This window comes from Takifugu flavidus, chromosome 13 (assembly GCF_003711565.1).
Source record: "Takifugu flavidus isolate HTHZ2018 chromosome 13, ASM371156v2, whole genome shotgun sequence".
NCBI classification, from domain to species: Eukaryota; Metazoa; Chordata; class Actinopteri; order Tetraodontiformes; family Tetraodontidae; genus Takifugu; species Takifugu flavidus.
Window position 1 is genome coordinate 3,581,812 of NC_079532.1, and position 13,885 is coordinate 3,595,696.

Genomic DNA, 13,885 nt, shown 5'->3' on the forward strand with positions numbered 1-13,885 from the left:
TTGTTTTAAAAGATATAACAGCCCGTCAGTTTATTGAAATATCCATGTGCAAACTATTACATTTATCAGAAAATAAACCAGTGAGGGAAACTTCATCTGATCCATGTTGATGCTTTTAAACACTGCGGAATTTCAGCGGATTAAAATCTGTCCGGATTTAAGGGGAACGAAAAGCTTGAGAATGTGGCCCTTTAATGTGGCTCTGTTTGATGCCGTGTGTTGGTGAATTATGGATGAGCCTGAAAATTAAAGCTGGGGAACTCACCGAGGAGCCGCTGACACTGCGCCTCTACCTTCATCTTAACCCTGAAAGCTGAAAGTTAAGGTGAGCAGAGATGCAACGATGTCAGATATGAAACCTCTGAGAGTCTGAAACTGCTTGTTTGCAGTTTCGAACTTTGCCTGAAACCCCCGAGATGCCGCAGGCGACCACGAGATGGCTGCTATGACTAAAAACTGAATTCGGCTCACGGATGGAATCTGCCAAGTGTGAAGTGCGATCGGATACGATGGTGGTCGCACATTCCTCCCACTGGCTCCCTAAGAGCCCAACCCCCGCCTCATACTGTGCTTTAGTCTGCTTGGTGCTAAAACCAGGTGCCAGAAGCAGGAGGTAGGAATCAAAATCGACCAGTTTCTGGCTGCTCAGCACAGGAGAGGAGGTGGAGGAGAGGAGGGGGTGCTGAAGACAAACACCCACATGCAAAACCTGTGAAGAGGAAGAAGAGAGAGAACAGAGACTCTATTCTTGGTAAAAGTGTTTAGTGCAGCCACATGCCTGGTCAGAGGCATCAGCGAAGATCATTTTATTATTTTCTACCTAAAGCTGGAGAAAGACTTTGATTTGAGTTGGCCTTTTCTTCCTCTTATGAAAAACAACTGTCCCAACACAGCGAGAAACTCTAGCCTGATGGACACTACTTTAACTTAAAATCACATTTTATGGTCTTACTTTGTGAAGAAAAAATCAATTATTCATCAAACATCCATTTACAGTTATTTATGTATATTTAATTTTCCAATTATAGCAGGCCAGGAATGAATTAGTCACGTGATTCAGCGTGCAGAAGGGAAATCAGATGGACGGCGAGAGGGACAAAACACCCATTCAGTCTAGAATACAGCCAATAAAATGTCTATTTGGTACTGTGCACAAGCCAGTTTGACCTTCCGTCTGGAAGATCTATATAATTACCGCTCTTCTCTGTAGATAAAAACTCTGATTAGAGTTTATTGATGAGGGTTTCTGGCTCTGGCAGGCGAGGATAGGGAGACAAAGACCGCAAAGACCGCCAGAAGAAGATCCACCCAACCAAATATTGTTGAAACATTACCCGGGTTATCACTTCACCTCACACATGCATTAGATTACACACCTTTAAGCAATTTCCTGTTTGTCCAGGGATTCCAAGTGTTCACGTCTCAAATAAGGTGAGTAATACTGAACGCAGTGATCAACCTCTTTCAGCACTGCATTATTTTATATATGGCCCAGTCTAAGAACAAATATACCAGTTGAGATTCACTGGTTTTCTTTTTGCATTCATATAAAGGTGCCCAACCCAGTTTTTGGCTCTTCCATCTGGCCTAAAAGAGAAAAAAAAACTTTATTATGTACAGTAGAAACAGAATAAATACCTCACACTCCAGATAAATGCCTGTCATAAAAAAAAATTATCGTTGATATCACTGGCGAGGTGCACGTGGAGGGCGCGTGTGGGATTGTGAGCGTCGCGCCTGAGCGTGTGGAGGAAATAACAACATTTGAATGATGGCTGTGACAGAGGCTGATGTCTGCTGTGGGCTGGCGTGGCTCCAGTAATAAAGAAACTGTGACTCCAAGTGGTTCATTCCATCTTAAATGCTCCTTAATCTCCTCATAAAGGCCATCTTTGGATCTTATTGAGGAGAATGACAAACGCTTCCATGTGGCAGAAGGAGTTGCTGTGCTCAATGGGATGGGTGGATGCTTTAATCTCATCCCCGCAAAAGCAAGGGAGATGCCAAACCTTCAGATACACGCCGCCGCGCTTCACCTGCGGGATCCAGAGCCTTGAGTTGCTGTCAGCACTAGAAATTATAAATGTTGTATCTTTGCTGCCAGTCAGACTCCAAATAGGGATATCTGATTTATTCAGTTGATATTTTCTTCATCATCAACAGAACTTTCAAGTTGATTTTAATGGCATTTTGGATATGTGTGTGCTCTTCTCTCAGCAGCCTCTGACCTTTTATCAAATCAATGGCTCTCTTTGGGGGGGGGGGGGGGGGTTGCTCGGGCCTGCTGCTGGATGTCACCTTGTCCGTGGCCATAATTGTACATTATGCAGCCGGAACATGCAGGTGCCTGAGTGTTTGTGTGTGCTTCCAGGAGATGGGAGGACAGGTTTTGATCCAAACGTGCGCTTAGGTGTGACAGCTCATAATTTGCACGCTTTCTGGCCGCTGGCCCAGACGAGGACCATAAAGAATCAATCTGGGCGCGATGGACCTGGATGACACACCTGCAGATGGAGGAGAAACTCCAAGGGCGTCTCACAACCCTCCACTGCTCGAACATCTCATTACGGTCGTCAAATGGTTTAGGCTGGTGATTACAGATGGGGTGAAAGAGGTGTGTGTGTGTGTGTGTGTGTGTGTGTGGGGGGGGTTGCTGGAGGGAGTCATTTACAGCCTATTTTGTAACACAACAGTGATGCTGTAAGGTCAAGAATGTGCTTATCACATACGGTATTATTGAGAGCCAGTTCAGGTGGTCCTTGATGCCTTTGAGCTTTAGTTTTAATGGAAGGAGATTTATGGCCGACGCCTTTCCTGAATCTAATAGTGTTTCCCGCTGTGCGTCAGGATGGGGGTTGGGGGGGGGGGGGGGGGGGGGGGTAGGGAGGAAGAGGGTGGAAAAAAAACAGGCATCAAAACACAGCCCACAGTTTTCGTTGTGGATTATTAAGGCCTTTAACTCACGCAGGCGCTTGGTGACCTGCATGGATTAGCTCTGTCAAAATAACCAATACACCTGATTCAAATGTCCATTTTCATGATCAACAGCACATTTTCCAACGTTGTAAAATTGATTCTCCGACAGCCACATGGCTGTGAGGGTGGGGCTAAATTAGCTTCTCAACCGTGGTGTAGCTATAATAAACCAGACGGCAACTTGGTTTAGGATAGTCTGAAACTGACAAGACGTTAAAAAAGGCATCTGAGATTAGATTTGGTTTACTCATTTGTTTGATTGCCATTATCTCACCGGGTCCCTGATAATAAGGGAACAACTGTCATCAAAAAAACCCTATTCACTTTTTTTAACCTATAAAATTTCAACTATTTTAGGGTTTGTGGAAAAATATTGAAGTTCAACAATAACACTTTCTATCACTCCACATAATGAGCGGGGAAAAAACATTTCAATCCAATAAGCATGATATTAGTTGCTACTGTATTAATGCGACTCTTTATTGATCCCCGCAGCAAAAGCTGTTAGTGCTGCGATCACACAGCAGATAGGAGCCCTGCAGAGGCAAGATTTTTCATACTGCAGCTTTGAATCCTCTTTGCCAGCGGTAATGTTTTTTTTCCTACTCCTACAGCAATCCTCCCTTTGAAACCGAAATTTTGTTTATTATGCATTATGTCAGAAATATGTGAAGGTTTCAAAGTCAAATCTCGCTTCTGTTTGTGTATGCGGAGCAGAAAATGAAGCATTCAATACTGGGGGGGCAAAATAAGTTAGTTAACGTAAGTTAAAGTGTTGTTCTGGTTCTTGAGACCTCGGACATGTTTTATGTACCACGCATTTGACCCCCAGAACAGGTGGTGGCTAACAGGTGGATGGATGACTGGCAGGCGTGATAAATGCTGTACTATCAAATGGAAACATAAAATACCAGCAGCTGAATGATGCCAGCGGCATCTTTTCCATTTGGAATCTGCTGTTCTCATCCGTTGAGCCTGCGTGATGGCGTCGCCGGCAGGTTACGCCGCGGATGTATTAAACCCCTCTGACTGCATCGCAGCGGGACTTGGACATTACTTGGGAGGCGATAAATTCTGCAGCTCTGACGAGCCGCTCGCTGCTTTGCATTTCCCATCATCAGCGCGAATGTGGTTTTTTGTAACTGGTATTGATAAGAGCTTAATTTGTCAGCGCAGCCGAGGAGACAAACAGGTTGCTGCCATCGAGTGGCAGAGAAAAGGGGTAATTAACTGAAGGCTGACTTGAGCCGCTTGCAGCTTTGTGCGTCGGGGTGTGGATGGAAAAACCAAAGAAGGGCGTCTCGTCGGTTGTCACAAAGCTTTTCCGTGCGTCCAGTTTGTGGAGCCGTGCAGATTAAGTTCAAAAGAAAGACTGATGGCGTCGGCTGCATGAATCCTAAATCCCGTTTCTACTTAGCTGGATGTGTAGATCAATTCTTTCGGCTGTGCTGAGATCAGCCTGGTGTCAGGAGATATAGGGAGGCCACAATAAACTGTGGAGAACTTGGCATTTAGAAATACATTATTACAATTGAACCCCAGCTTCAAGCGGCGTGACCGTTCCAGTAATCCCGCGCACTCCCCTTCACTTTGAAGTGACTTGTTTTCATGGCTCATATCTCAGACGAGCCTTCAATGCAGCCGAGCGCTCACATTTGATAAGCCTGAAAAGCGCAATCAATCAGCGGACTGACTCTGTACTTTTCCTCTCCTTAAGAAAAAAAGCGACTGTTATTTATCTAAAGTGAGCAACACAACATGGAAATAAGTTGGCAAGCCAGGTGGAGTTGACACATTCCTGTTATCTGTTCCTACACGCAGACACATTACAAAAGTCGGAGCTGGAGAACCTGCGACCGTGTAATCTGTGACTGGATTCCACCGCAGACAGCTGGTTCCTCTGAACGCTCCTCATCATTTCCTCCTCAGGTACAGAAGCGATTCAGATGTCAGCACATCTGCTACTGCCAACAAACTCACCAAAATCCACATTTAAAGACAGCAAACGGGCATCATTTTCCATTTCTTCCAGCTATTTGTTGATTGAAAGCACACACAAACGCATCAGAGATGCTTTTTATCACCGCGGTTACTGACACATGCCTGATTTAGTTCAAAAATTGTAAAAAATAGAAACAGTATCACACTGACAAAAATTGCCAAACACATCCAGCACAAAACAGTGGTGAGAAGTAATTAATGTTTTCACATATTTCTACATATTTACAATAAACAAGTGGAATAGAAAAGACGTTGTGCGCTGCAGAAACCAGTGGAAACACTCTGCTGGTGGGCAGCAGTAAATAAGACCCCACACCTTCCAAATATGTGTTTCCTAGATGAATTTTCTGTTGTAAGTTGTCAGATTTGGTTTTAAGTCATTGTTTGAAGCCATATAAAAGTTACAGCATGATTGGCAGCCCTGTTGGAGATTGGTGGTCAAATCTAAAGATTTAGTAATGTGGTTCCACTTCTTGGTCTCTATAAACATGACTTGATCAGCACAGGATAGCTGTCTCCATATTCTGGAAACCATCCGTATTTCTTTCCATGGTGATACAATGAATTGTGTTTTTTTTTAGTAAAAGGGTTCAAGTGTGCCTATGCCAGTGATGTGCACAAAATTTGGTCCCATTAGTAAAATTAAAGCACTTATCCTCAGTTTTTACTTAAAAAGAATAAATAACATCTGATCCACCTGTAATATGTTTGATCCTGTCTAAAAAGTCCTGATTTCCACTAAACTGTGCGACAAGTTCCTAAGCTCGGCTGCTGAATGGACCTTCTTGTATCCCAGCAGCGACAGAGCATCTGTGCACAGCTCCTGCACCGTCTTCACAATGTCAAAAGTGAGCCGAAGCCTCCAGCTCTCTGCTGTGGCTCTGGAGTCCCTGTTGGTGGAGTACCTGTAGTTCCACTCTGACTGGGAGGACCCGTTGCTCCTGGTGTTCTTCGTTATCCATGCCTGCACCCTGCTCTCCATTTCCAGCCCCACAAATCTGTAGATCTCCCCAGCCTTGTCTTTTGGGTTGAACGCCAGGTCCTCATAACGAACCAGCAGGTAGCGTCCCCGCAACCACGCCAGTCGTTGCAGTCCTGTCTCTGCAGAGGCGGTCATATCTTTGCACGTGCTGGTGATCTGTGACAAGTCCACATATCGTGGCTGCCGTCCTGTGGAGTTCCATATCTTCCAAGGCCGGAACTGCTCTGAAAATGCCATGATGCGCGAGGCGAGGATGGCTCTAGGATCTCTCACCAGGTGGATGATCTTAAGGTCCAGACGTGGATCTTCCGTCAGGGTGCGTAGGTCTCCCACCTCGGGGACCCTCACAGTTTTTATAGCTATATGTTCTTTTGACAGACACGACAGGGAGGCCAGGGTGAGGTTGAGGGCCCCGCACTTCTTAGGGCACCAAGCTTCATCAGGTGAGTCAGGTGATGCTGCGTTTACCCCGTCCATGCACACAGGAGGAGAACAGAGAGCATGGCTGGAGCTCCGTCGGAAGAAGGAACTGGTGACGTGTTCTTGCGGCTCAGGGCGGATGTAATTCTCTATAAAGTGGAGGTCGCACGTGTACAGATTGAGGAGGAGGTCCCTGTAAGCTCCCAAAAGTGCCCTGCGGTCGAGGTTGCGGCGTAGTCTGCTGCTGGAGTTAGTGAAGGCTTGCTGGACATGGTAGAGGGGCTCAAACACGTAGAAGACCTCTGGGTGCTGGTTGAGAAGCTGTCCGGTGAAGGAGGAGCCGCTACGGGTGGTCGCAAAGAGCAGGATGTGTTTCCGAGGTGACTCGTTGGGCATCAGGCCGTCATCGCACAGGGCCCTCCACCTGATGTCTTAAAGAGAGGAACGACAGAGCCTTACACATTTATCTGAAACCTCAATTATAGCAGCTTTGGATACGTAATTACAAATCACGCCAGTTCCGTTCTCCATTTTCAAGACATTGACTCATAAGAGGGAATTTTAAACCAGGAAAAAGTTGTGGAATCAAGGCAGTAATTCTTAAATAATTAAAAAGGTAAACTTGCATGAGTGAGTAGTTTGTCTGCTGGTGGTTTCTGAGGGGGGAAGGGTTCATGAAATGACAGATGTCTAAATATAGCGCAAACAAGCTAACGTGCAATTATTGCTGACGAGGTGTTGATTGCAGGACGGATGTCACAGTTGCAGAAAGAAACTGCAGCTGGGCTGCAAAAGGGGATCAGGTCAATTAGAGGAAATCACACACTTCCCAGTCCTTAGGATATCCCTCATTTTTAGGATTTGCTGTTCATTTTGCTTTACTCGTAGAAGATTTTCTTTGCTGTACCTCTGTGGTGCCTGGACTGGCAGTGGTAGGCTCCCTGACAGGGTCCCGGCACCGAGTCCCTCAGGGTGCGGATAGCTGTGTACTGGACCCCCAGAGATGCGCATACCAGCAACAGCACTGTCTTCCAGGAGCACTCCATCTTGCCCCCGCCCGTGGCCCTACATTCTTCACGCTGATGTATCCAGGGGAGCCACAGAGACACGCACAGTGGGAATTCATTTTTAATACATTTTTCAGCTTCAAGCATTCACGGCTCTCCCAGCTGATGAGCAAAGCACAGTTAAAGTTTATAATGAAAGGACAGAGTAGAGTAACTCACCCATTTGTAGACAGAGCTTATTTAAATTCTCCTTTTGGTTGTTTTAAATAATTTGAGTCAATGCAGATTAAAAAAAAGTGGGCAAAACAGTGTTGTAACATAGTTTCCAACTTTAATGACTTAAAAAAACTACAAAAAAATAGTAACAACTACCCCTTCTATAATACTTGGATCCTTTAAAACTAAGTTTAAATTATTTAAAACGTAACAATGAGCCAGTTTGGATAATTGTGTGATGCCAACAAAACCACACAAGCTGCTTCACACTTCTCCCATTTGTTTCCGTTCTCAGTTAAATGCTTGTAGGATGTACGGTGGATGCCATATCAGCTACAAAATGAAAACAGCTAGCTTTTCCTTTCCAAATGTTACTGTGACAAAATGCCTCTCCAACAGTGCGGAGAGTAACTTTTACTATTTAATCGTAAAAGGCTTACAAAGAACTACTTAGCGGTGGGAGACGGGCCTCGCATTTTATTTCCATAGAGAAATAATCAAAGATTAGTGTGTCTCAGAAACGCAGTGATGTGGCGATCCACTGTACAATTGCGCTGCTATCCAGGACAGTGTTGCATAATTACATTTCACTTCATTTTACTTTTCCTCTCTTATGCGTAATTAAGCCTGTAAGCCCTTTAGAAGGCTACATGCTTGGATAAATATAGCTAGCTGTCTTGACATAACCAACTGAAGAAGTTTCTTTTATGCGATTGCTAGTTGTTTGCCACTGAGCATGACCGAGCATGGGAAGACACAATTTTCACAAATGGATTTTAGAAAAAAAGGAGAGATGCTGCCATCCATTTGTTGCTTTACATCAGAATGATGGTGGGTAATCACTCAAAGTGGGCACACGGAGGCAAACATCATCAAACCACAGGTAAATATCACATTACCGGCAAAAATAAATCATGCCTTCCTGTTTACTCCCTCGTCCTCTTCGGGTGACTCGCTCATTAATAACGTTTGTGTGTCCCTGGCAGACTCCTGTCCCCAGGACACATCACACTGAGCCGAGATCGGCTTTTGATATTCCATTAATCACAAGTGGCGGGAAAGCAAAGACATTCACTCTGTGGGTGGGTGGGGCGGGGGGCAAGCGAGCTAGCATCCTGCAAAAACAGCATCTGCAGGATGGACTTGTCGTAAGTAAGAAGCTGCCTCGACCACAAATGACTGAGGTGTGGATCAGGAGAAACTTTTGACCATCCTGACATCCTCAGCCACAGGATCTGTTCCCTTTTCAGTCGTGATCGGAGATGCACACCCCCTCTGGAAGACAGACGCTTCAGTGAATGAAAGCAATTTGATTTAGAAGCCCTCCGTTCTCCATGGCTTACAGCTCCTCCTGTGCTCACCGCGGGTATAATAGGCACTCTGTCAACAGTTGGAAAGTGACTGGGAGCTTCAGCTGGCCTCACATTTTGTAACCCTCACACAATAACAGTGCTTACAGGGGATAGAGTGTGTGTGACACGGGGAGGGGGCTGGATCAGGCAAAGATTACACATTGCGCTGCCGGCTTCTCTGGCAGGTCTGTGTTGTAAATTCAGAGAACACAGGCATTGACTTATGCTCCCAGCTAAAGTACTGAAGATAATGACATATGCGCCTGCTGAAGAGGCAATTGCCTGGGTGGAGAATAAAGGCAACAAATGAGGTTAGTAGTCAGTGATGAGGTTGGGACTGAGGGATTTGAGATGCCAGTGACGAAGAGATGCAATAGTGCCAAAGATTTTCTATTAACTGTGGACAGATCCTCTGAGTGAGTGTGGTTATTGGCTGGACTGTGGCCACCGGTACTGGAAAACAAAGAGGACAGTTTGGCAACGCCAGGAGGAGCGTCGTCTCTCTGTCTTCCATATCAAACCAACACTTGCAAGCACACACGGTGCCAGAAGCGGAGTGGAGCAGCTGCAGATGACCCTGGGCTACACGGGCTCATTCCTCTGTTACGAGAGGAGATGAATCTCGTCCTACGTGATTCTTCCCACACACGCATGAACAACAAAGGTTTTCTCTGTGTATGTTTTGTCCACGATGCTAAAAAAAAAAGAACTCTGGCTGTGCAGGTGATATTTTGGAGATGTGACTAATGATAAAATTAGCATTTTTGGATACAACGGAGCCAGAAAAAAAAAAAGATTCGACAAAGACAAAAATATGGTAATACGATCCATTTAGTTTGAAGTTTGAAATAATAAAGAAGCAAAATGGTCATATATTCTCTCATGATTATAGTCTGAGCAAAGCTGAAGGTCATTTCCAAAAACAAGAAGCAGAAAAAAATTTGCAAATCCTTAAAAGACAATGTCGGGTCGCTCTGTGATCAAAGCCAAGAGGCTTTGGTGAATCATTAAAGGTCAAAGTCCCTCCAGAACCTGGAACATCACCAAAAATTAACGAGCTCTTCCTTGGCCCATTATCGTCACTTACTGACATTTATATTAAAATCCGTACCCAACTTTTTGAGTTATTTTGCTAAAAGACAAACAAGTGCAGGTTCTCACATAACCTGGTTGAGGTAATAAATAAGGTATAACCGCCTGCATGGCATCACAAGTTAAGGTCCATAAACTGAGTACTGCAACTCATTTAAACTCGCATATGAGTGACTATGGGGACGTAATTGGCAGGTTACCTGATGATACACAACTCTCCTGTCAGATTAGAGCATTAGCACAACAGCTGGATGTGTGTAAAAACGCGCCATAGATTATTCTGGGATGGGAATAAAAGAAAGCTCTTATCTCACCATCAACGCGCTGGGTCTGATGGATCTTCCTCAATCCTCAGCCTACCCGGTCATCTGCTGTGCATTAGTGAAAGTGTGTGGAGACAGAGCTGCGCCCGCCGCTGCCTCCGTATTCAGAACCGCAGATGCGCCGCGGACGCAAAGCAGCGCGGAGCGGAGTGAGGAGGAGGAGGAGGAGGAGGAGGAGGAGGAGGCATCTTCAGTCCTCCGGAGACCACGCTGACTGACGGGGCTCTGGGCTCTTGATTGGATGCAGTATTGCCCGGACGCGCGTCACGCTTCGTTGCCGCGGGCACGTTTCACGTCTCGTCAGGAAATGTCGAACCTGCACGTACGCGCACAGCTTAGATTGGATCTTGCTGGCTTTGCCCCGCACACATCAATTGTCTGTGCAACCCCCCCCCCCCCCCCCCCCCAATTTTCGTACATGTGAGGTCTTATTCGCTCAGTATCAACAACTGAAAGTGCTTTTGTCACTCTCACGCCCCCAAACTCACGCGCACGAACGCACAGACACGCTGGTGAGATGACAGTGGCCCAATGACCTCTATCTTTCCTCATTCCAGTGAGAACGAGAGCTGTTATCAGATGTGCCTATCATCCTACCACCTCTCTCACACCCGCTGCTTGGGTCTGAGGGGATATGTGCCATCGCTGCCCCTCCCGGGGGGTGGGGGTTACCGGGAGGTCAGATTCAGCCAGTGACAGCTCTATTACTTCTGGGATTGCGGGAATGTTCTGTTTGCAGTCTTTCAGACCCCCCCCCCCCCCCCACTGTGACAGACTCATGCTTGCAATGACTGAAGTCACATTAATAACGTCTGGGGGTGCATCACGTTCTCCTGCTGTTAGAGCAGTCAAGAAAAGAAATGAGTGAAACCTCCAACAGCGGTGGTTTATGTGCACGCGTCCCCCCTGACCGTGGTTCAGTGTTTGCAGAAGTGAACACACTAGAGCAGTTTAGCTCAAAAATGGCGGAGCCCGGATGTGTACAGACAAGGGATACACGTTGTTATTGCTTTGCTTTGCACATTATGAGCACGCAAGCTGCCCCGAACACCTGTGAGGGATCCAAGATTGTCTTGTGCTCCGCGGATCCCTTCACTCAAGCCGCTCACACACAGTCAGTTCTGCAGCTGAGAACACACACTCCCATCCTTCTGGATGAGGGTTAAAGCTTGCAGGTGATAAGACAGAGTCAGACTTCTTCCACTTTATTTCCAAATGCGAAGAGAATTAACTGAAATGTGCTTTACAGAAATGGGGCTTTCATTTTCATTTTCCACTTCTAGGAAAGGCTGACGCATCCACAAGCCTTCCACGACACATTCATGATCTCATATCTCATCTTGAACACGACAGTTGTACTTCATCTTAAGGGGAGTGAACTGATCTCAACTCTTGACAACCTTCCTGCTACACATGGGTTGGTTTTTCTTTTTCAATTCAGACCCTGCACATTTTAGAACGCATCCATTAGAATGGTACGTTACAGCTGGTTTGTCACGCGTGAAAGCAGTTTAGAAATTTCTACAGATAGAAACTGAGGAGGAAGGCTTGTGACTGCAGTCTGACTCTGATAAGGAGGGAGGGAAATAAATCTCCCCTCTTTATTCAGCTCTCTCTTGCAATACTGTAAGTGCAATAAAAAAGAAATCTGATTTCAGTTGACGCAGTTCAGTGACAAATGGCAGGTTTCTCTGCTCATCCCTGCAGCATCGGCAGACTTACCAAGTTTAAGAACTTTTATATATTGACTGGGAGAATCTGTCATTTTGAGGGGTTTTACTCGTGAGACAGTCAGTCAGTTGTGTGTACCGGTATTCATAGAAAATTTCCAACTGTGGTGAGCAAAGCACCCTTACATAACAGAAATAAAGATACATATAAGGACAAATGAAAACATCAGACCCTGAGATTCCAATTTCAAAAGGTTATGAAATAGAGTTTAAGTAACGTTTGAGTCAAGATTTGAAAAGGGATCAGCAGTGCTGATGTGGTACTTGTGTGATAACATGACAATATTGCCAGGTTAAATCAAAAGTCTGGTTGTAAAACTGCACCTCGCAGTGAGCGAAAACCAAAAGAAACCAAAATACAAACCAGAATAAGAGAATGAAAGTGAGTCAGTGATTATGCCAACGTGCCCATCCTGACAAGCATCTTCAAGGTTGCTGCTCATGATTTACACCACGTATTTAAATTAAATGTCCACTGATATCCCGTTAGCCCGGAGCTGCTTTTGTGTTTGTGCAAATCTGGGAGAAACCACAGGAACTGGACATAATTCTCTCTCTCTCTCTCTCTCTCTCTCTCTCTCTCTCTCTCTCTCTCTCTCTCTCTCTCTCTCTCTCTCTCTCTGTCTTTTAGCCTTCTTTAAGGGGCAACAGGATTATTTTAAAGGAAATTTCTTGTCTTCTCCATCACTGTATCGAATTTATTAGGATCGGAGCTTTCCACTAACATGTACCCATCCCCGCTGTTCCTGTCAAGCTATCCAATTTTGCAGAAGCTCTGTTTTATTAAATTTCGGTTGTGCAAGCTGAGGTGCTTCGCTGCTGGCAGAGAGAAACCCATTGAGTGACACACAAGATGATGACAGGAAGGGAAAATATGGGGCACGAGAGATGGGAGACCCAGACAATAAGAGAGAAAGAGAGAGAATGAGATTACATTAGAGATGAAGGACAGGAAAACAGGAGGAAGCTTGGGAAAGTTTACACACACCATCTGTGCATGAGGATGGGCTGTGCAGCAGGGCTCTCGAATATAGATAGTCTCATTTTCCTGGCCTGGCCTACAGAGATTACCTGCATTTTAATTTCATCCGCACATCAGCCAACATCGTGCGTGCAGATGAGATGGAATGTTTCACACACACACACACAACAGGATTTTTTGCCGGAATCTGTCCTCTGACTATGTTGCTCCAACATAGCTGAATGGCTGTTTATGCCCCCTCCAAAAAATGGAGCCTTCCATGTTGCTCCTGCATGAAGGAATAAACGCACCTTCTCCCAAAATATCCCCCGATGCCTCTAACCTGCGCAACACAAGGTAGATTAATTGCTTCTATGCTTGAAAAACATCAGGCAGTAAATTTGATCACAGCGCAGTATTAAACGACCAATGATTGGCTGTGATGCAACTTCTCTCCGCCAGCCGCGTCACACAGGGGAGTTGTACACACACCATCACCACCCCCAGCCTGACGCCCACTTGTCTCTATGTTATAGACTTCAATCAAAGCTAGTGTAGGCCTCTCGAGGAAGGTTTTCTTTTTTTTTTTTTTTTGTTGCCCGGGGCATTTGATTGGTTCTGGTCTCTCTTGGATTGCCCCTCTGAAAATAACACGCATAATTGCTGCGGGAATGTGAAACAAACAGACACTTCTACACGTCTGGCTTGTAAACTGTTAGGAAAGTAAGATCCCAGATGCATCATCTCCTCTCGTGTGCAAATTGTTTTCTGTTTTGCATGCAGCTGCCTCCCTTCACAACGCTCATTTTATCTCTGCATTCTCAT

The 13,885-nt window shown here is 45.5% G+C and overlaps 1 protein-coding gene across 2 annotated transcripts; it reads right to left on the minus strand.

Annotated features, from left to right (window-relative positions):
* si:ch73-62b13.1 (Carbohydrate sulfotransferase 1-like) lies at positions 1-10,634 on the minus strand. Of its 2 annotated transcripts, XM_057052137.1 has the most exons (3): positions 10,361-10,629; positions 7,287-7,458; positions 1-6,810 (listed from the first exon to the last, which is right to left on the minus strand). In XM_057052137.1, the coding sequence occupies exons 1-3, from the start codon at positions 10,361-10,363 to the stop codon at positions 5,696-5,698; spliced, it is 1,290 nt and encodes a 429-aa protein (XP_056908117.1). In that variant the 5' UTR covers positions 10,364-10,629; the 3' UTR covers positions 1-5,695. The 2 variants fall into 2 exon arrangements, with proteins under 2 accessions (XP_056908117.1, XP_056908118.1); XM_057052138.1 differs by lacking the exon at positions 7,287-7,458 and having other exon boundaries at positions 10,361-10,634.
* Positions 10,635-13,885: the final 3,251 nt, after the last annotated feature.